Below are 23,735 nucleotides of genomic sequence, written 5' to 3'. Positions count from 1 at the left end.
TTTTGATAGGTAGAGCCCCAAGGAGAGTTGAACTAATGACCTCTTCTACCCCAAAAAAAAAATTGTGAGTTGCTGGTCCTTGCCAACTGAGTTACCCCCTCCTTTAATTGTGATCATAAATCAGACATTTCTCTTATCATGTAAATCATGTGCATATTAGTTTACTATTAAAGTCCATAGGGTAATGTTTTATATATGGACTACGGAACCATGAAGTTTATGTTTCATGAATGACCCTAATTGTGGATCCCGTGCATAGCGCTCTAGTTGTAGTCTACTTGAAAAGCAGGTGCCAAGAGTGTGGATGGTCTAAGGATGGATTCCTGTCATGTCTTCCACCCCCCCCCCCAAACCTCTCTTTAACCTCTGTTGTGCATATGTACAGTCCCCTTAGGCAGTTAGTATGTAATAGCAATAGAAAAAATAAATAAATAAAATTAAAATTGCATAACCCTAATTATCTACCGGATGGTAGTTCGGCTCACGTCATAATTTGTTGTCATGCTCACATCACCATTTATCCATTTATTAAGTTTCAATTACAAAAAAAAAAGAGATTTCCAAAATGTCTACAAGCTGTAAGAAATAAGTAATGAGCCAACTTTAATTAGCCTTTTCTGGTTGATGGTTGAAAATTATTGATAAAAATTCAATACATGGTGGACAAGATGCTTGAGTTGGAATCGAATACATGTAGCCGATTCTCAAGTCTTCTTGAGCTGATCAGCTCCTCATATGCTGTAGATATAGTGGTGAATGCGCGCAAGGTAAAGTTTTCTTTACTAAACCATGTGAAGGACAATTTAGCATATTCAAAACAACATTAACATTCCTTTTTGTAGATGCCAATTTACTCTTCTTTGATGCTATCCAAAATGTACTAAGTGAGATGAGTTTAAGTTTAGGAACATTTGTATAGGTTGCACACTACATGGGATGTGTCAAATCTACACTGAACCCATAATTATTATTTTTTTATGATCAAAAAAAAAAAAAATAAGACTTATGATCAACAGGTAAGGCTTCCCACCAATATTTTTTCAATGATATTGGGACCTAATGAAAGATGATATTTTCTCCTATGTTGCTGAATTTTTCTCTTTAGGTTAGATTCCATCAGGTCTAAATAAGACTTGTGCTTGCCTTATTCCAAAGGTGGCAAACTCACAATCTAACTGACCAATTCAATCCCATTAGTCTATGTAATGTGGTTACCAAAGTAATTGTTGACAAGATAGCATTTACTCAATGAACATTTATTTATACCTTCTCATTTTGAATAATATTATGATAACTCATGAGATATTTCACTATATAAAGAAACCAAAGAAAGAGAGGGAAAATGTTCTAGCTCTTCAGCTAGATATACGCAAAGCCTATGACAAAGTAGAGTGGCGATTTATTGAAGGCATGCTTTTGCGATTGGGATTTCATAGTTAGGTGGATTTGGTCATGGTCTTTATTCAATCAATCACATATTCATTGCTTATAAATGGCAATGTCAAGGGCAACATCACTCCTTCACGAGGTATATATCAAGTGGATCCCATGTCCCCTACAATTTTCATTTTCTGTTCCCAAACATGGATGGCTATTATTAATCAAGCAGTGGAAAGCAGTTCCATACATGGTATCTGTGTGCACCACATAAGACCAGCCATCACTCACCTCTTATTTGCAGATGATTGTCTTCTATTTGCCAAGGTCAAGCCAAGTAAGATTCATGCTCTTATAAGTTGTCTTGATATCTATTGTTGGGCTTCGAGACAAGCTATAATTTGCAAAAATCAAGTATCAGCCCTAATACCTACTCTAGTTTTAAGAGATGGTTTTCCAAGATTCTCAAAGTACAGTGTGGAGATGAACCTACCAAACATTTTGGCTTGCCAATAGACTTTAGAGTGTTAAAAAAGGATTTGTTCCAAGATATGAAGGAGAGATCCATTAGGAAGCTCCAAAGATGGAAGAGATCTTGTTTATCTCATGTAGGTAAGGAGATGTTGTTAAAGGCTATTACATCTCTTGTGACTAATTTTGCTCGTTTCCATTTCAAACTTCAATTTCGATCCATTATTCTATCCGAAAGGTTGCTATTGATTTTTATTAGGGAAATAGTGACAAGGATTATACATTGGATCTTTTGATTATGACTCTATTTGTCAAAAACAAAGGGTGGCCTAGGATTTAAGGATACAAAGCTTCAAAACCAAGCATTACTAGCCAAAACACTTTGGAGGCTGGTTTTTGATCTTGAACTCATATTGGCGATTCTATTGAAGTCCATTAATTTTTCAAGGACTTCCTTTCTTAAAGCTCGGTTGGGGAATAGGCCATTGTTTATTAGAGAGGGACTGAAAGACTATATCTAGGCTAGCTCGAACATGCAAGCAACTATGGAAAGCACTACCTCACCTCAGACTCCCATTTTAATAGTGAGTTGAGTGGGGATTGGCTATTTCAAAATTACTTAGTCTGCTAGTGTCCATTGGAAGTCACCCACTATTATTATAACATCAAAGGTGTCTGTGGTTTTATCCAGTTTCATTCAATTGCAAGCAACATTATATAATTAGTAGGTTGAATCCAATTTCATTCCATTTCGATAGTTTAGACAACTTTCTTTGCCATCGTGTGGTTGGCGAAGCCTATTGGAAGAACGCAAAACTCCATTGGCAGGTTTACTTTGGCAAATTAGTACTAGAGTAGTGGTGAAAATATGGGAAGATAATTAGGTGCCAACCTTACTCAATATAGGATTTCACACTCACAGTTGCTCGAGCGGTTAATGGGGACGGACTATAAATTCGTTGGCAATATGTCTACGGTGGTTCAAATCTAGCTCAGCCCAATAATTCCTCGATCCATCGTGACAGTTTACTTTTTCTTTTTTAGATTAGATTGACCCTATTGCTAGGTGTTGGTGGATGGACCTTCTACATAAATATTTCCAACACTATGTGGTTAAAGCTATTTTAAAGATATCATTAAGAACGTCTGTGTATGAACGCCTCAAGAAGTGATTTCAGTTGCGAAGATTGCCTACTGTGAGTTCACATTAAGCAAACATATTGTGCTATGTTAGATCAAACACCAAGAAATATGAAAACAAATAGACAAAAGATTCGCACGACACAAAGATTGAACGAGGTTCACACACCAGGGTGGTGTGCTACGTCCTCGGACGAAGAAGAAGAAGTTTCACTATGCAGAATAGAGATTACACCCAAGCAATGACGAGAAAACTTGCCCAAAAAACCCCCAGCTCAAAAAACCCCCGAAAATACAATGACCTTCTCAACAAGACAATAGTACATCCCTAAGTCGTGGATCGACCCATCGGGTCACGGTCGAACCATACCGCAAGAGCCACGCCCACACCCCCATACGAGATCAGTGATGGGCTCCAGGCTTGGGCCGATAGGCCCAACCTCTCTACTTCCATCACAGATCTCAGAAAAAACTTCCCATTCCGGTCGCCACCAAAATATGTCGGAACGGATCGATCTTCAAAACGGGTCAAGAATTCAAGACAAACTTGAGATTCTGGCCAAGCTCCTCCATGAGTGCACCCCTTGACATATGGTTCCTTCCTATACCTAGAACATTGAAGGTGAACTGTGATGCAACAATGATGCAAGGTAAAGGCAACAATGGGCTCTACTGTGCCTTTAGGGACCATAGGGGAGTTCTTATAAAAGGCTATTTTGATGCCTAGCAACTTCAGCACCCTGTTCAAGGAGAAGCATTAGCTATAAGATTTGCATTATCTCAGGCAATTGCTTTAGGTTACAAAAGCATCATGGTGGAGTCTGGCTACAAATAGATTTTAAAGCTGGTTGAAGATCCTTTTCATATGCCATTGCTATAGGTTGCTCTAGTGCTACAGGATATCCGAAACCTCAATGTTTATTTTGATTCAATTATCTTTTCTTGTAATCCAAAGTTGGTTAACGTTATTGCCGATTTCTCTTGCTATGAAATCCCTATCTAGGACTCTAGCATGTGTGTGAGAGAGTGGCCACATTCCATTCCATGGCTTCATAGGCTAGTTTTGTTTGAAGCTTTAGGTTGTACACATGATCATTATCAGTAAATCTCCTTTTCACAAAAAATAAAAAATAATAATAATAAAAAAATAAAAAATGGAGACAGAACCCTGCTGATCTGGTGTAGGCAAGACAGTGAGCAAGAGCATCTTCAGTGTGCGGGGTGGGGGCAACGTTGTCTTTCCTTATCCGCCAATGTTTGGGCGTAGGCAACACCAATCTGACAGGGTTTTTTCTCCCTTATCATTATGAGTAATCATATGATGAAATAAACTCTCAATAAAAGTTGGATCAAATGGATATAATGTGAAATATATTAGAATGAAAATGTAAAGGAAAAACCTTTGCAATGGATGACACATCACTGACCTGATTATTTTCAACATCAATCAGAAATGTAACCCCTGTTTTCTTAGATGATGATTTGCGGTCATTCTTATAAGTTTCATTTAGCTTATCCTAATCCATGTCTATCCATCCGTGGGTTGCCCATATGGTTAGGGCGAATTGGGGATTGTATGGATAGACACATGGTTCCAGGTTCGATTCCCCCATTTGTGCATCTGAGATTTAAGTGGAGACCGTGGTGGTGGATTGCTGTGCTAGTCTCCCCAAGGATTAGTCGAGGTATGCGTAAGCTGGCCCAGACATCTTGGTTAACAAAAAAAAAAAAAAAAAAAAAAATCCTAATCCGTGTCTGAATAGGCTTCGTAATTCAACCCGAATAACATGGAAGCACATATACTGACCCCATCAAGTTCATGTGTGACTTAAATTTTAGAACATATTGAGTTGGTAATCCAAAACAAAGTAGAATAGATATGGGCAAATCATATAACTCACATCTCTCATTTTCCATTTCATAAATAAAAATTACTCTAACTCCAAAATGAAAATTGAAGTGCCCATACTCCAATTTAAGCTTGCTTCTTCAACTGACAACCAGAACATTTGGCCCTTCTAGGCTAACTTTATCCTAATCCTATATTAATGAAAATGGGTCTCAAAGATTGCACAATCCTACAAATCAACTTTACAGCCATATATTAACGATGATTAAGGAGTCTGGGCTTGGGCTTGGGCTTGGGCTTGGGCTTGGACTTGGACTGGGCCTGGGCCTCAAACAAGGAAAATTATTTAGCCCAAATCCAATCATTTGCCGAGCAAAGACTATAAACTAGTCTAACTGTCTAACTATGCAAATCACCAAGTCTGGATGAAAATTGTCGTAGACCAAAACCCACATCATAAGTCTCCATTTTCGTCATTTCATAACCAGTAATTCATTCTCTGATACGCTCATGCTCACAGGAGCCGTTCCTTTCGTAAATCTAATTAAGAGCGAGTTAGATCAGGCTCTCTCTCCCTGTTCGCGCGCTTGAGACTTCAGGAGTCATCCCAACGCGGAAGAACGAAAGGAAGAACTAACGGGAGAGAAAACGAAGCAGAAGAAAGAAAGAGGGCCTTTGCACTGTTCAGATCGGACAGCTACAGCGATGTTTTCCACCGTCCGATCCTTCTCTCTCTTATTCGCTTTCCTTCTCGTGGTCTCTCCTGCTTTTGCTTCTGAGTCTGATCACAAGGTAATGTAACGCTTGAACCCAACTCCAATCTTTAACCCTAATTAGCTGACTCTCTAAGGCAATTCGCTTCATGGGTCGTCGATTTTTTGGTCTGATTTGAGATTTCTGCAACCGGGTTTCCATTACATTAGATCTGGAGTCATCTGTGTGCGAAGGGTTGATTTGTGCCATTTTTGTTACTTTCTGGGCATTCCTGTTTTGTGTGACTGGGTACGAACGATCTTGAGTGGGTTTCCTGGAGTTTGTTCAAAATTGCAGCTTCATGGGTTTGGGACACTAATGGTGTTTGGAGCTTCTGATTCGGGTCTTTGCGTTTGTTGGTTCTATAACTTCTATTCAGGTCTCACTTTGGGAATTCATTTAAGTGGAATTGTTTGTTTAGGGAATGGAGACTATCTGTGTTGTGCTTAGATCTGAAAGATGTTTGTTTTCTTTCTTTTTTAGCTTTGGATCTCTGATTGGGAAGGAAGAATTTATCTATTACTTCTTAGGGTGGGATCTTCGTTGTGAATCCATTGTAGGTTCCATCATCTGCTTGAGTTAGACTGGGATTGGATTCACTTTGTGGATTAACTGCAGATCCTCGTCTGAATTTCATGCTGCTTATCTGAAAGGAGTCTTTTGTAGCTCTTAGGGAATCTTTTATGGCTTATTCTGTTGCTTTGAACTGAGTACCTCTTTCTGGGCGAATCTAATTCAGTTTTGCTTCAGAGAAAAGGGGGAAAAATAAACTTTTAGTGTGAGTTGTATACGGGTTAGCTGGGTTTGATGCAATTTATTTGTCTTTGCTTTCAGTTTTAAACTATATGTTACTCTCTTACTCTTGGGTTGTTAATCCCTTTTTAAGTGAAGTTTAAAAAATTCTAAGCTTGGACTGCAAATGAGGAGCAAGATTATAACTTTTTAAGTCCTATGCTTCACAATCTGCTCATTAATCCGATATGGAGGCCTTTGGGTGAGCTTGTGACATCCATAAGGTGCTGGTGGCAGGCCACTGGGATGAAATTGACTTTTGGGTAGGTATTTTATAGGTTGGGGCTTTTTTTTTTTTTTTTTTTTGGGTTTCAGTGTAGTGGACTTAATTTATAAGCCCGTAAAGTGGGGATAAAGTTAGTACACTGATAGAAGTTAAGTTGAATGTTCGAGTTAGATTAGATTAATAGCTAGTTAGAGTTTTGTTTTGAGTTTATTTACTTTATTGAGTGTGTGAGTGTAATTATGGATCCTTTTATGAATTCATTTAGGTCTTTACATATGTAATACACCCCTATCAATTAGAGATGATTTGAATGAAGAATATATTAGTTTTTTTCTTCAAAGAGTTTTGATCTTGCTGAGCAGTGCATATGGGATTGGTATTCCATATTCGATACCCTATTTCTTATTCTCTCTTTTGTTATCTCCTTCCTTTAAAAAATTTTGAGCTCATCTCTTTTCTCTTTTCTCTCCCCTTCTATCATTCTGATATCTTCCCTTAACAATGCAGTTACTACCTTTTCCTACAAATTTGATCATTGGGCCTGCTTGCATTTGAGATCCATAATTTGGATTTTTAGATCGCATCATTAGGTATTCAAGCTGAGTGGTCACGGGTTTGAGTCAGGAAAATAGGCTCTCTATGAAGTGGGGGTAAGGCTGCATATATTATGACCCTCCCTAGACCCTGCAGTGGTTGGAGCCTCATGTACTGGGTGTATCCTTTAATCATTTGGTATCCGATAAGAACCCTTGTGTGGTTCTATAGAGTGATAGTGAACGTGATTTGTCTATTAACTTTTTCACTAACATCCCCCAAAAAACCAAACTCTGCATTACGTAAAGTTTCCAGAGTACAATTAACCTCTGGATTTGAGGTTATTGCTTATCTTCCTAATAGCCATGGATACTTATGTTTTCGATACTAGATTTCGTTTATCCAACAGAAAAACTACTAGTTATTCATAGATCAATGGTAAAGGGAAACTTATATCTCACGGTCAGTGTTGAAGATTTTATCAAAGACCAATAAAATCATCATTGAATCTGAAGAAGATGTTTCGTTTTCAATTTCTCCGTATTTTGATGGTGCTTATTGTGAGGTGTCTGATTCTTTGAATACTTCGTCAAAGTTGGTCGACAATGGTTGGAAGCTCGGTAATGTATTCTTGATCTTGAAGTAAATTTATGTACGTTAAAGTCCTCTCATCGATATCGATACTATTGTTTTGAAAGGGTTGCAACGTGATAGCTCTTTAAAGTCGGTTGAAGTGGCACCCTCCATCTAGCCATAAGATGAGCTGAAAGAGGGGAAAAAATCATAGGTGTTCCTCCCTGAAGTAGAAAAACAAGATATTGTAGAGGATTCCATGAGCACTCGATTCACGAGTGATGGTGTTCATGAAGATGAAATTTGAATCCACCACAGTTCTTCGAAGAGGAAGCTACACGACTTGAAGACTACATTTTTAACGTCTGTGAGCTATCAAAGTTTTATTATAGGCTGAAGAAGGATGTACATCATCGAGAGCATTTTGGTTGTCATACTATAATGGTTTCATTTTATGATTGGTATTTCATGGTTGGATACTTTGTTGGCAATAATCATTGAGGATTCACTTTGGAGTTCTAGTCAAATGCTTATCATGATTTTATTTTTCTTTCTCGAATAAGCATGTTCAAACTGAACATCCTATGTTTTTAACGTGGCATGTTTATAAGCTTATTGAATCTGATGATGCTTGGATATACCGTTGCTTGTCTAACCTGGGAAGACTAGTAGGAAGAGCACTATGTGAAGCTGATGCAGGTGCTTGAACTGGCGAATGCTTACATGTTCATATAGGTTGTCCAATGTATACGTCAAACATAAAAAGAGTGTACTTGGAAAAAGGCTGAGTTGTTCTTTATAAAAAAAAGTGTACTTGGGGTACAGCTGGTTTACATGAAAACCATGTAAATAGTATGTATTTAATATCTGAAAAAAAAAAAAAGGAAAAATGTGTCAGCTTAAAACTTTGTTTAAAATGTTACTATGAAAATGCTGATAAGTTTTGGATTTCAGAGATTGGAGTTTCCATCCTATGAAAGAGGGACATAATTTGTTGGTTGCTAAATCTTATGTCACCTGGACACTTCATATTATTAATCGACAATTTCTCTGTTCCTGCAGTTGTCACCAATGATATATATTGGTTGGCTAAGAAATTTCTACTAATGTGTCATGACATTGTAAAGGTAACTAAACTAAAGGGATTGATTTACTATGATGAGTCGTCCCCAACCATGTAAACCATTTCTTTATATGCTTGTGTGGTTTCAGGTTAGTGGTGCTGTTTAGGGTTGACTTTTCATCTAAAGAGGATTGTGCTCTTTATAGGTTGTTTCTATTGGGGCCTTTTTTTTTGGGGGGGTGGGGGAGGGGGAGGGGGAGGAGGATTGGTGATTTCTGTGTTGAGACTATAATGTAGAACTAGGTTGACAAGTTACACCAAGTCCTCAAACTGCTGGATACTTCTCAAAGAACAACCAATAATCAAGGTATAACAGCAATACAAAGCAGATCAGAATAAAAGAATAGATCAGATCTGGAAAAAAGTCTACTGATTCTAGAAGTTAGGATTTCTGAGACCAGAATAAGTGGGCATTTTTTGGTTTAGTGCATCAGCCACTGTGTTCTCCTTTCCGGCCTTGTACTTCATGGCGAACATGAACTCTTGCAAGTAAGCTACCCACTTGGTTTGCTGGTTGCTAATCGACTTTTGTGAATGAAGTTGTTTCAAAGCCTCATGATCTGTTTATAAAATAAACTCCTTACCGATGAGGTAATGTTTCCAATGGAATAGCATCTTGGACGATTGCATACAACTCAAGATCATATATCGAATAGCGCTTCGTGGTTTCATTAAGTTTCTCGCTATAGAAAGTGATAGGGTGTCCTTCTTGCATCAACGCTCCTCCCAGACCAACATGTGAAGAATTTGTAGCTACCTCAAAAACACGGTCAAAGTCTGGTAGGCATAGTATTGGTGCCTCTGTCATCTTCTTCTTGGCAAGAAGAAAAGCCTTGGTCGTCGTAGGTGCCCATGCAAACTTCCCTTTACTTGCCTTCATACATTCGATAATGGATGTCATAACTGCGCTAAAGTTCCGAATGAACCTCCTGTAGAAGGAAGCCAAACCATGGAAACTATAGACAATGTCTTTGATACAGGCCAATTGGTGATGCTCTTGATCTTCTTCGGATTAGCTTCAACACCTTTGGAGGAGACAATAAATCCAAGGAATACAACCTTGGGCAACATGAACGAACACTTTTTGAGATTTATGTAAAGCTTCTTTATGTGAAGTACTCTCAAGACTTATCTTAAGTGGTCAATTTTTTCTTCTTGGTTTTTACTATAAATCAAAATATTATCAGTGTAAACAACCAAGAAACCACCAATAAAAGGATGATGTACTCGTGTCACATGCATGAAAGTGCTTGGTGTATTCGTCAGATCGAAAGGCATGACTGTCCACTCATACAACCCATCCTTGGTCTTGAAGGCGGTCTTTCATTCGTCTCCAGGCTGAATAAGAATCTGATGGTAGTCGCTCCCAAGGTCCAATTTGGAGAAAACTTAGATCAACATATCTAACATATTATAAAGTTGTGGCATAGGAAATCTCTATTGGACGGTTATTTTATTGATAGCAATCCACACACGTATGCCATGAACCATCCTTCTCCGGCGTAAGTAAAGCTGGTATTGGACAAGGACTAAAAATTTCCTCAATGAGTCCTTTTGTAATAGTCCATCCAGTTGTCGTTTCATCTCGGCATGCTCCGTAGGACTAAATCTATAGGAGGGAAGATTCGGTAAAACCGAAGTGGGTACCAAACATAGTTGTCAAGGCATCACCTAGGCGACGACTAGGCATCCAGGCGGTTTGCCTGGGGCTTAGGCGACAGTCGCCTTATTGCACTGCATGCCGCCTTGTGTTTTTGGTACTTATTTATGCCAAATATCATTTAAGTAAATGATTTCATTTACTTAAGATATTATTCATAAATAAACAAATACCCCCTATTTGAATCTAATAAAAATAGTTTAAAAATCAAATTCTAAAAGGATAAAAAGTCAATCGCCCAGTTCAAGAAGAAAAACTGGATTTTGGTTATAGGGGCAATTTTCAACTTTTAAGTGCTGAAGTTTTTCTCAATTATGAAAATTTTATAAATTCTATCATGTTAAAACATTGTTAAAACCAAAAGTCCGGTAAAATAATTTTTTGTTTTGATATCCATAAAATTATTTTCATTCAGGCGATTTTAACAGCATTCGCACACTTAAAAATAAGTTTGACCGGAGCATAACTTTGTCATTACAACTTAGATTTAAGTAATCTTGGACTTGTTGGAAAGCTGGTTTTATATTAAAACTGATACAAAAAGTCTCATGTAAAAATAATATCATTTGACCAGTTAAACTTATTATAAAACCGGAGCATTTCTCTAAATTTTTTTTTTTTATAACTTAACATGACTTAATGTTAATTTTTTATGATTTAATATGGCTAAATGTTGATTTTTAATGACTTGATGTTGCTTAATCTTGATTTTTTATGATACAAGGTATATATAGCTTACTAAATAATGTTAGAAAATAAGGAAAATAAAATATAACAATTGGTTGCCTTGTTCGCCTCAAGGCGTGCGCCTTCTCGCCTTAGCGCTTAGACAACCCTCCACCACCTTGGTTCGCCTTGGCGCCGTGACAACTATAGTGCCAAATCAATTGTGTGTTGTATGTCACGCATGGGAGGCAACTCATCTAGAAGCTCATCAGGAATCAAATAAAAAAAATTAGCTAATAGCTCCTTAATAGGCTTACCATGGGTTAACTCGGGTTAGGGAGTGACTTCCCAACTAACAAGAGCCATAATCATTCATGTTTTCTAACTTGTATGTATGAACTTCTTATGTGGGATAGCCAACAACTTATTCATAGGCATAACCAATTTCTTCTCAGTCTCAGTGCTCTTTTGATTTATCCTTAGAGCCTTTTGTCGCCGCATTTCAGCGGGTACATTTATCAGATGGAAAACAGTAGGAACACCCTTCCATTCAAATGAACATAGATTCTTCTTACCTCCAACCATAATATCATTATCATACATCCACGGTTGACCAAATAACACATCTGTGAGCCTCATTGGAGTCACGTCACACCATACGTTTCCTCATACCCATAAAACTTCAAATGAATGGAGCACTATTTGTTTACTTCTAAGGTGTTTTCGTTTAGCAATGATACTTTATAAGGTTAAGGAGTTGCTCAGGCTTTAAGTTGGCTTTCTTCACAAATGCCTCCGAAGTGACATTGACACAACTACCCTTGTCAACTATCACTTGGCAAGTTATCTTTGGATTTCATACGGCTGTAAAAGATATAGTTACGTCGCCAATCCTCTCATTTGGTTTCAGCCACCAAAATGCGAATGACGATGTGAATTCCATAGGTGCTGTCATCATTAACATCTTCCGGATCATAGTCATCCCCACAATCATTATTCTCATCAAAGCAGTAGGGAAAGAGATCGGGGTCAGTATCTCTAGTAGGTTCTTCAATTTCAGTAGCGACATTAACTTTCTGTCGATGTAGACATCCAACCTCTTGGCAATGGAAACATTGAACACTGTTGTTGCTTGTCATAGGTGCCTTCCCCTTATAGTCAGTTCGTTGAGGAACTATGGCTCGTGGAGGCGCTGCAGTTTTACGTTTAGTGGTTGGAATTTTTTGGTTGACCTCTCCAACTTGATAACCAAACCTTCTACTTGTTGGTGCTATCAATTCCTTTGCTCGAAGAGCCTTGTCAAAGCAATTTCTCACTGTGTACACATCAGCAACACCATTTCCCCATTTAATTTCAGCCCGCAATACCAGTCAAAATCTGGATAGTGGTTGCCTTTCAGTCTCTCTAATGCCGGTACGAGAAGAAAGTGCATCAAATTTGTTCATGTACTCTATGACGGTCATATTTCCCTGAAGAAGAGAATTCAGCTGATCTTGTGTACGGGCTTTGAAGTTAAGTGGCAAGTACTTGTCTGAAAATTCTTGCGTCATCTTTTTCAATGTAGTAGGCTCTACCATGTTCTTCAAGTTATCGCTCGTGGGTTATTCACCAATCACGGGCAGCCTCAATTAGCTTAGCACAAGTTAAATTCATCTTCCATTCCTCAAATAGGTGATAATAGTCAAAGTAATTGTCCAAAGCTCCCAACCAGTCATAAACACTTGGGAATCATGCCTACCATCGTACTCCTTGAGATTAAGCTTGACTTTCTGTGAGTCTCCCGAGTACCTATTGTATGTGGGACGATCACTGTCATAGTAGTTTTTCATATGATCTTCAAAAGTGGGTGGTACTACAGGAATCTTTTGTGGTCCTCTCAGATGAGGATTAGGTCTCCTAAAACCAATGGGGGCTGCAGAGTGCATTGGATCATCATGCTCAAATGGCATGAGTACCATGAGTAGGCTGTTGGTGTTGAGTTCCACGAACAGCAGCCTTTTGTTTTGCTGTCAACTTCTGTTACATCTCTATCATTGCAGCCAACATATCAGTAGGAGGGATTGGAACCCTAGGTAGGTTATTCTTTGCCATGCTCTGATACCACTTAATGTAGAATTAGGTTGGCAAGTCACACCAAGTCCTCAAACTGCAGGATACTTCTCAATGAACAACCAATAATCAAGGCATAGCAGAAATACAAAGCAGATCAGAATAAAAGAAGTTATCAGATCTGGAAAACAAGTCTACCGATTCCAGAAGTAAGGATTTCTGAGACCAGAATAGAACTAGATGAATGGGGTAACTTGGATACTGAAATAGGACTAAGGATAATTTATAAAACATGACTAAACATCATATAAAACAGGGGTATGCAGTCCAATCTATCGATCTCTGTTTCAGGTTTGAAAACAGAGCAGAAATAACTACCAGACAAAAGTATGGTTATTTCTTATATCTCACCAACCATAGGTCAGAATGACCTGAAATTTGGATCGAATGTGATCCTAGATGGGTGGATGGTTCGATCAAAATCTCAGCCCTAGATGATTGCTAGTTTGCTAATGTAGGAATGGATTGGACCACCAAACCAGACCCAATACTGCAGGAACTTTTAAACCAAGAACAACCAAAATCCACCAAGTAACCCAACAGCAGTATACTAACAAATCTGGACAGCAGGTTCTAAAACCTTGCAGTCGATCCCAACAGCTTCAAGAAAACCTCAACAGTAGAATATTAAATAACATATGATAATTTCAAATTACTATTAGGTGAATCAGTCCGTTCAGAAACAAGGGCAGCAACTAACTTCATCACAGATTAGGTAAAACCAGAATTGATTCCACAAAACAGCAACACAGTGAACTCAGAACTCAGAATTGCAGAAATCAGTTATCACCGGTTGTAGGACTAAATAGTAGCAGAACTGGGATATTAAGTAGACAATAGATTTCAGCAAGGCAAAACAGAAACAGAATTCAGATCTGGACAGACTTAGCATTCGTCCAGAATTGAGAGAAACTTCATAACTCAAAATCCCCTGGTCTGATTGATCCCCAATTAAGATCGAGCCTCCCTCTTAATAAACCCAATAATCAATCAAAAGGGGAGGGCCATCGGCTGGTTGGATCTTCCATAACATAGTAGGGGCAGTAGGAAGAAATTTGGAGATTTCCAGAACCAGAAATCAAAAGCAGTTCATATCCCTTACCTGGTTTGAAGAACCTTGCAATTAACTTTGAAAAGAAAGAAAGAATAGTTGAAGAGACCTCTTGGACTTCACGCCGCAAAGAGTCAGTTGGATCAAACACTAATTCCTTCAGCCTTGATCAAACACAAGACAACTCTTCGTGAAGAAGACAGTAGCAATAACCATTATTTTTTTTTTTATCAAAATCATTCTAGGCTTTTAGGAGCCTCCTCATCTTTATTTATAATGTTAATGGGGGAGGGAATTACAAAATAGAAGGTTCCTCAAAAAGGAAACCAAATATTTTCCTAATACAATAGTTACTAAAAACTGAAATTAGAAACTAGTTGAAAAGGAAGCTAACTACTAATGACTTGACTCAATTAATAACTTGATTCCTAAGGAAAAAATATAACTCAAATCAAGCTCAACTAAAATGGAAACTAACTAGTAATCCCGTACTCAATCTTAGAGCCCCCCTTTTAGACCCATAAAAGTGGTCCATTACACTCAAAATACATGGGATCAAAGGCCTAACGTGTATGGAACCCAACCCTAGGCTTATTCCTAATAAAACAAGTCTATTTTGGTAATTAATCTGCATCATTTGTTCTAGGGAGTTATGGATTAGTGCAGGAGTAACTTAGGAAATTCTGGGTAGAAGTGAGAGGAAACTGAATTTAATACCTGTAGGAAGTTGCAGCAGTAGTAGATCCTTGAGTAACTGAGAGAAGAAGAAGAAGATAAGCAAAGGAAGAGGACTTCTTGGGCTTCACACTGCAGAGAGTCAGCTATATCATACACCAGCTCCACAGTCTCGATCAGACACAAGGCCCATTCTCAACAGAGAAGACAACAATAGTAGCCATTGATGTTTGTTTGTAAAATTGTGGGAGGCTAGAGTCCCTCCTATGCTTTATTTATAATATGTGATGGGGGAGGGAATTACAAAATAGAAGGTTCCATAGAAGGAAACCTCAATTGTGCTCCTAAAACAATCATTACCAAATCTGCAATTAGAAACTACTTGAAAAAGGAAACTAAGGACTTTAAGTCACTTGTCATCTAAGAACAACTAATACACTTAAATTGAAACAACAAACTGAATCAAACCAAACAATCAACCAACCCAAATAAAAAAACCCATCTAATCAAAATCGTGGGCTGCTCTAAGCAACCTGGCCGAAAATTCTCTTATGGCTCCTTGTTTATGTCTTCAATGCTGCATCATATTGCATTTTGTATTATCGTACACTATCTTTGGGGAAATGATGATGTTAAGATGGATGTGCGGCAAAACTAGGAATGATTGTATTAGAATAGATTTGGGAGTTGCAATGATCAATGACAAGCTCCGAAAAAGTCGTTTGAGGTGGTATGGCCATGTTCAACGAAGGATTGAGGACGCCCTAGTAAAGAGAAGTGGTTTGATCCCAACTGAAGGAGTTAAGAGAGCTAAGGGTAGACCTTAAATGACTATAGGAGAAGTAGTGAGGAATGACATGCATAGTCTAGGTCTTGTGCCAAATATGACCTCGGATAGAGCCTATTGGGAGGCAAGGATCCACGTAGCCGACCCCATTTAGCTAAGATTCTTCTGACTTACTGGGCTGTGCCTCTTTCCTCTTACTTTCATTTCATTTCTCGGACTTTTTAGTGCATAGAGAGCTACTTGCCCCTCATTTCTAGTTGGGTGGTCTTTTACTTAATCCTTCTGTTCCTTCTTCATTTTCACCAAAACCTTTATCATTTGCTCATAGAACAAAAAAAAAATACTCTGTGCTTGTTGGTGATATTCTATGGCTTGTATTTGTTGTTCATTGATGAAGCTTCAATCCTATTTAATATAGTATATTTGGACAATGTTGATTTTTGATCTACAAAATAACTTACAAACGTAGACTTTCCATGCCTGGATTACTAGTTGAATGACCTAACATCACATTTTATCATCAGTACATTAGGTAGACAGCTGGTACTTTATTATAGTCTGTCATTATAAGCCTGTGGCTGATTTGTAGTGGTGCATCAGGTTGACAGCTGGCACTTATTATAATTAGCCATAACCTGCCAATCTTTTTTGCATGGATCCTGCTTGTTCTTGCTTGGAATCTCCATGTAGCCGACCCCATTAAGTTGGGATAAGGTTTTGGATGTTGTTGTTGTTGTTGTTGATGGACTCCTCCTAACTTTATATCATATTTTCGTTGTTAGTTTTGCTAGCTTTTATATGTAAAGTATTGAGTTTATCTTCTTTGTCATAATGAGATTGTATTCTTATATTTATCTTCTTGCCTAAGTAGGTGAACCCTGATCTGAATTTTTATATTTATCATTAATGCAACATTTAATTTTTTTTTTCTGTGCCCAGTATGCAGAGGTTTAGTTATTTATTTATTTTTTATTTTTATGTCATGGTTGTTTTGGAGTATCAAGTTTTGTTTTAGTCTGTTAATCCTTTGTGATGTATTTTTCTGACAAGTTTTGGATTCTGCCTGTAGTATCAACCAGAAGATCCAGTGACCCTTTGGGTAAACAAGGTTGGACCCTATAATAATCCACAAGAAACATACAACTACCATAGCCTTCCATTTTGCCAGCCTGCTGGCACAGCTGCCCATAAATGGGGTGGTCTTGGTGAGGTGCTTGGTGGAAATGAGCTTATCGACAGTCAGATTGAAGTCAAGTTTCAAAGTATGTAATACACTGTGTTTTATGGTTAATTTTGTTATGAATATTGGTTGAAGAACTCAAAGTAGAAAGTCATCTTGCAATTTGTTCTGGCAGAAAATGTGGATAAGGCTTCCATATGTGAACTTGAACTTGATGCAGCAAAGGTTAAACAATTCAAGGATGCAATTGAAAATACTTACTGGTTTGAATTCTTCATGGGTAATGTTAATCTTCTAACAATGAGACTCCGACTCCATGATGTTTAAGTTCAGTGCATTTGAATGTTAGGTTTTTTGGGCTTTGTTTGTGTTCCTGGTTGCTGAACCGTTTTACTTGTCTATTATTTTCCTTTGCTGGACTGCTTATGCTATGCTTCTTCCACTTGACAAATTCAACTCCAGATGATCTGCCTTTGTGGGGTATGCACTCTTCTCACTTTGTTCAGTTTACGAGTCCTCTCTGATGGTTGATAATGATTTCATTGGTCCTGTTTAAATCGTATCATTTATGATCAGGTTTTGTTGGTGAGCTCCATCCTGACAAACACAGTGATAACAAACATTTGCTTTATACACACAAGAATATTATTGTCAAGTACAATGGAGATCAGGTATGTGCTTTTAAGTATTCTTATTCATCATATATTGAATCTGTTGTGACCTGACTCTGGAATTAATTGTTTGAAAATTCTCTTTCGCAGATTATTCATGTTAATCTCACTCAGGACAACCCTAAACCTGTGGAAGTGGGGAAAATGCTGGATTTGACATATTCTGTGAGATGGATTTCTACAAATGTCACTTTTGGACGGCGTTTTGATATTTATCTGGACTATCCTTTCTTTGAGCACCAGGTGAATAATGGTTCTTTTGTTCATTATTCTTTTTCTCATTTGATATCAGTACTGGAAGTTTTCAGTTATTTAAAGTTCAGTTGCTGCATTTATAGTCTCTCTCTGCGCCGCAAGTGGGGGGTGTTGAGGGGAAAAATGTTTCTGATTTTAACTTTGACGGTTGAAGATTATGTCAAGATGATATCATTAACACTACTAAAATATTGCTCATTTTGATTATTATGTTCTTTGCATTTAAATTAGGTTGGAAAACTTAATCTTGTTCTTCTCTATGCACAGATTCATTGGTTCTCCATTTTCAATTCTTTCATGATGGTTATCTTCCTTACTGGGTTGGTGTCGATGATTTTAATGAGAACTCTGAGAAATGACTATGCAAAATATGCTCGGGAAGATGATGATCTGGAGTCTTTGGTGACACTACCTCAACTTTGTCATGATTTCCCCCTTTAGCTCCTTTCTTTCTTAGTTGGATTTACTGGATTTTTTTTTCTGCTTTCTTCCCTTTTTCCAATTTGAGATGGGCTCTTAGTGCCAATAACCCAAGGATTAATTGTCCCCCTCTTATACTTCATGACCAGGAAAGGGATGTGAGTGAGGAGTCTGGTTGGAAACTTGTCCATGGTGATGTTTTCCGGCCTTCCCGCAATTTGGTTCTACTTTCTGCTCTCGTTGGCACAGGTGCTCAACTTGTGATGCTTGTTCTCCTTGTCATCCTCTTAGCAATGATTGGAATGTTGTATGTCGGGTACGTTGTCATTTCTGGCCTTGATAAAATATACACTTATTTCCGCCAATGGTTACTTCATATTCTATTTATGAATCTCATGTCTTCATTTTGTGCATTTTACTTCTTTTCTTCTTTTTCTCTCTGCTTAAGATGGCGGCTTTAGCATCTAAGGCTGTATCTGATGTCCTAAGATTGGATTTCAATTATCAAATCAGGGTGTGGAATTGGTTTTGGTTGATTCCTTGGACAACATGAGGCAGTCTGAATCTGTACTGTATATTTGCAGTGTTGAGACTGAGCCCCGAGGACCCATCCTGGCCCATATGGGTTTATCTCCCAGCAAGCTTGTCTCCCAAACAGGGTGTTTTATAACCAACAAGATCTTTGATCCTTTTTTTCTTTTGGCGGGGGATAGGGGGGTAGGCCCCAAAGAGAGTTGAACTCATTTTGGCGGGGGATAGGTGGGTAGGCCCCAACGAGAGTTGAACTCATGGCATCTTAATTGTGAAGTGTTGGTCCTTGCTGACTGAGCTACCCCCTTGGGTTTTATTTTCCAGTAAATTATCTTTGATATTAATAAAGATACCATTGAACTGCTTTAACCAATTGGCTTTGAGAGCAGGCATGGTTTTTTTCACCAGTTGAACCCAGGCATTTTTATGTTTCCCAAAATGGACTGGGGGCAGTGCTGGGTTTTACCACAATAATGCTTGTGTACTGTCTTATGATCACATGTAATAAAATGAAAAGTTGAAGTATTTCTTAGTGGAATTTCCCAACTGAACTGTTCACTCACTTGGATGCTGAGGGTGTTGAATCAAGAAGTGATGATCTGGCTAAACATGGATTGGTTAGACCTTGTTATTCTTTATGAAAGATTGACACTGAAAACTGTAGTTCTTTTTTAATCTTACATAATTCCCTTTGTCACAGGGTGATTATGATCTTGTACCTCTTATCTTATATTTGTAGCAAATTCATATTGTTTATAAAAATTATTATTTTTAGTTGAATCAGTACTGTTTTGAGCATGGATACACTGTACTTTTCAAACCTTGGCTTTAGCAAATCAGACTTTGGCTAGATTCAGATTGGTCATTGGGTTAGATCAGGGTGTTGTCATTGTTCCCCACGTCCCCTTGTGTTTTTTGGTTGGTTTCGTCTGTGTGTGCCTTTTTTGGGGGTAGGGTGGGGAAGGGTTGAAGTGACAAAGTGGAGCGTATCTTTATAGGATCCTTATTCATGCTAAATTATTGTACTAGTTTCTTCTTATTATTTCTTCTATGTTTTATTGTACTAGTGTTGTCTTATTATTTCTTCTTTGTTATTATGTGGCTCAGACGAGGAGCAATTGTCACAACTTTTATAGTATGCTATGCTCTTACATCATTCATATCGGGTTATGTGAGTGGTGGATTGTATTCACGCAATGGTGGTATGTTTTTTATCCATATTCTTTTGGCTATTTTTCTGTCAGATATAAAAATACTTTCTGCTCTAGCATATGCTATTTTGAAGATTTTCATTGCTATCTCAAAATTGAGCAGTCGAGAAATATTTTTTATCTTTTTTTCTCTCAGGTAAAACCTGGATAAAATCGATGATCCTCACAGCATCACTTTTTCCCTTTATGTGCTTTGGCATTGGCTTCATCCTTAACACAATTGCTATATTCTATGGTTCCCTAGCGGCCATTCCCTTTGGGACAATGGTGGTTGTGTTTGTCATTTGGGCTTTCATCTCCTTTCCTCTGGCACTTCTTGGTACAGTTGTTGGAAGAAATTGGAGTGGTGCTCCAAACAATCCTTGTCGTGTCAAGACCATTCCTCGTCCCATTCCTGAGAAGAAATGGTATCTCACACCTTCAGTTGTGTCTCTGATGGGAGGATTGCTTCCCTTTGGCAGCATCTTCATTGAAATGTACTTTGTCTTCACATCCTTCTGGAATTATAAGGTAAATGCTACTGCATTTTTATTCAGGTGGGTTTGGATAAAGGAAAATATTTGGAGCCATTTGTCAAGACTCAAGTATGTATGTATGTATAATGTGTTTTATTTCTCCCTCATAAAATTATTTTTCCCATTTGAGATATGCTATTTATACTTTGTATTCTTTTGTGATGTGTATTCTTCTCTGAAATGATATTATTGGGTGAATACATATTTCTTGGAAATATTTTATGTAGCTTTTTTGTAATAGACATAAAAGGTACAGAAAGGTAAATTCGTAGGTATAACGACTAATATAATCCAGTATTGTCTATCATAAAAAAAATTTATTGAAACTGAAAAAAGAAGTGCAAATTTTTCTCTGGACTGCAGTCAAGATGGTGTCTCTTGACTGAAGTCTGGATTGGTAATATGGAGAATTTCGTTCTCATTTTCGTTGACATAGCTCTCCAGTCATTGGCATATTCCCTTGTAATTTCAGCTGTCCAATCTTTGTAAAGTGATGTACTTTCAAATCTAGGATCTTTTTTCCATAATATGTGTCAAGAATATATATTTTCTTGTACTAGCTTCTAGTTAAAATTTATCATCATTTAAATTGTGAATAGTTGAGACCTAACATTATCTACTTTACTGCTTCTTCCACAGGTGTACTATGTGTATGGCTTTATGTTGTTGGTCTTCCTGATTCTCATTATTGTTACTGTTTGTGTCACAATTGTGGGGACATATTTCTTGCTAAATGCTGAGAACTATCACTGGCAGTGGACTTCATTCTTCTCTGCTGCATCAACAGCGGTCTACGTGTACCTTTACTCTATATATTACTACTATGTTAAGACTAAGATGTCAGGCTTCTTCCAGACCAGTTTCTATTTTGGATACACTCTGATGTTGTGCCTTGGTTTGGGAATCCTCTGTGGTGAGTTTATGCTTCATGTTTCTATTTTGGCACTTGTGTGAAGTTTTTTGGCTGGGTTCTTTTTCCTTTCTAGACCATACTGTAAGTATTACTCTATTTGGCCATTAATAATGGTTATTAGGACTTCTGGGAGGTTAAAAATTTCAGCCTCCATGAGCATGAAACCATCACATGTCAAGCGAGAAATCAAGGATCCCGAGCAACCTTGTACATCTTTTATTTCTTTTTCTGTGCATCAATGTTTGTTTAATGCATGTGGTTTGTAGGAACCACAGTATTTTTCTGTGCATTACGATGTTCTGCTTGGATCCTACCCATCAGATGTTCCCATGTTCTCTATTTTGCCTGCTTCTCTGATCCATCAATGCTTGTTCTGGAATGCAGGGGCTGTTGGTTATCTGGGCTCTACTCTGTTTGTGAGGAGGATTTACAGGAACATAAAATGTGACTAGTGATGTTTCGACAACAAATAGGCCTGTTAGTGATTTGCAGAGTTTTATTCACTGAGGCACTCAAATGTTAAAGACGAAGCACCGTCACCTAGTCAACTTCCAGCGATGTAAACATATGGAAATCCAAGGTTCAGAGGGATGTGTTTCTTTTTGTCTCAGGACTTGGGGAAGGCTTTGCATTTTCTTTCCCTTCTCTGGCTGTAAGTGAGGAAGCCTTCTTTAATTAAAGAGTGCAGGGATTGTGTCATATTCTAGAAATTAGAACAATTAAGTCTACAATCATTAACTTTTATTTATTTTTTTTCTTAAATTTTTATTTGGCTACGCCATTACGTTGGTCTCGAATATCCCTTTTCCCCACCAATTCCCTTCCAGTTTGGGCAATAGCAAAATTTTCCTTATCTGAGTATCATTCCACCCCCCACCTAAAAAAAGGGAATGTGTACAATTGCTTGGAGAATCATTTTGAAGATAAATTGCGCGAGAATCATTTTCAAGATAAATTGCGCAGACTTTGCGATGCATGCATGTTCGGACCAGAAGTTTGTTCTCATAAATGGGAAGGTTGGTCCAATAGGATTTATTGGTTTGGAATCTTTTTCTTCACTTTTGGCATTGATGGTGGCATGTATTCCAAGGGAGGAGAAACGCAACCCCTCTACGTTCCCCAAGCAAAAACAGTGGGTGTGTCTGGGCCTGTGGGGCATGGGTATTAATCGGTTTGGTTCTGATGTAGACAGTTCGATTCTGTTCGATACAAGATTTTTTTGGGTAAAATCAAAATCAAATAATTTAATAAATGATTTTATATATTAAAATTAAAATTATTTATAAGCAGTTTTTATCTAAACAATTAATTTTAAATTTTTTAGTGAAATGGATGTAAATGTTAACATTGAATTGAATTGGTTATTATTATTATTATTATTTTTTTTTAATAATTGTTTGATGTAAACTTAAATGTATGTTAGCTTAACATTGAATGATTTAAACTTACTATGTAATATGTTAATCGGTTGACAAACCATGGTATAAGCTTTAAAATAAAAATGAAATCACAATTTCAATTTTAAAATCAAAATCGAATCATTTAATAAACGATTTTAATGTAAACGATTCAGTTTGATTTTGGTAAACGGTTCCAATTTCAAATTCATATCATTAGTGTGGGGGATGTTAGTCCGAATAGTGTTCCCATATTCCAAACTGACATTCGCCAATGGATTCACCATGCCATCCTCCATTGCCTCCCTACACAATCTAGTGGACAAGAGGTGATCACATTCAACTCTTTACCCAAAAGTATACCAAAGATCCATTTTTTTAATCAAAAGATAATGATAATAATATTTCTAGATGGGAAGCTTCTGTTGTAACTCAAGGAACTTTATACCGATCTTATGAACCTTCTCCTAGATGATAGTACCAAATTGTGACCATGGAGTACCATTCCCCCTTTTTTATTTTCGGATGTTGCTAATTTTTTGTCTTAGGCCTAACAAAAAATTGATACTTTTGTCAAGGAACATAACCACATGGCTGTAAACTAAAAGTTTCTTTTTTCCATAAAAAAATAAAACATAAAACATAAAAAATAAAAATTGGCCTCCATGTAGACCTTGTTCAGCTATTGTGGAGAATTGGCTGATGAATGAATAAAAGAGAGCACAAAACAACCCTAATGTTATGGACTTTAAAGAGTCCCCCCTTCCTCAATTCCACATCGACTAGCCTTAGATAGGATCTTGGGTATACAATAGGGAAGGAAACCCTCCTCAAAGATGCATCTTCTGGATGCAGA

At 37.6% G+C, this 23,735-nt stretch overlaps 2 protein-coding genes across 4 annotated transcripts in view; both read left to right on the top strand.

The window, feature by feature from the left end:
- Window positions 1-23,735, top strand: part of LOC122093340 (ubiquitin carboxyl-terminal hydrolase 25-like) — an 87,690-nt gene that overhangs the window by 31,964 nt on the left and 31,991 nt on the right. The gene's annotated exons all lie outside the window — the stretch shown is intronic.
- Window positions 5,254-22,266, top strand: LOC122093341 (transmembrane 9 superfamily member 1). The gene is made up of 12 exons (XM_042663660.1): window positions 5,254-5,629; window positions 16,856-17,048; window positions 17,142-17,246; window positions 17,429-17,446; window positions 17,543-17,637; window positions 17,728-17,880; window positions 18,160-18,294; window positions 18,462-18,628; window positions 19,951-20,045; window positions 20,191-20,564; window positions 21,209-21,482; window positions 21,867-22,266. Exons 1-12 carry the CDS (start codon window positions 5,543-5,545, stop codon window positions 21,932-21,934), a joined length of 1,764 nt encoding a protein of 587 aa, XP_042519594.1. The 5' UTR covers window positions 5,254-5,542; the 3' UTR covers window positions 21,935-22,266.

The sequence above is a fragment of the Macadamia integrifolia genome, chromosome 11 (assembly GCF_013358625.1).
Source record: "Macadamia integrifolia cultivar HAES 741 chromosome 11, SCU_Mint_v3, whole genome shotgun sequence".
Lineage (NCBI taxonomy): Eukaryota > Viridiplantae > Streptophyta > Magnoliopsida > Proteales > Proteaceae > Macadamia > Macadamia integrifolia.
The sequence above is the reverse complement of the archived record's forward strand: the minus strand, read 5'-3'. Positions and strand labels throughout refer to the sequence as shown.

Bases quoted from the DNA above. Each gene is read 5' to 3' on its own strand.
- LOC122093341 (XM_042663660.1), top strand. From the start codon at position 5,543: ATGTTTTCCACCGTCCGATCCTTCTCTCTCTTATTCGCTTTCCTTCTC. The intron at 17,638-17,727 runs GTATGTGCTTTT...TCTCTTTCGCAG, and splicing joins TCAAGTACAATGGAGATCAG to ATTATTCATGTTAATCTCAC. The intron at 18,295-18,461 runs GTGACACTACCT...CTTCATGACCAG, and splicing joins ATGATGATCTGGAGTCTTTG to GAAAGGGATGTGAGTGAGGA.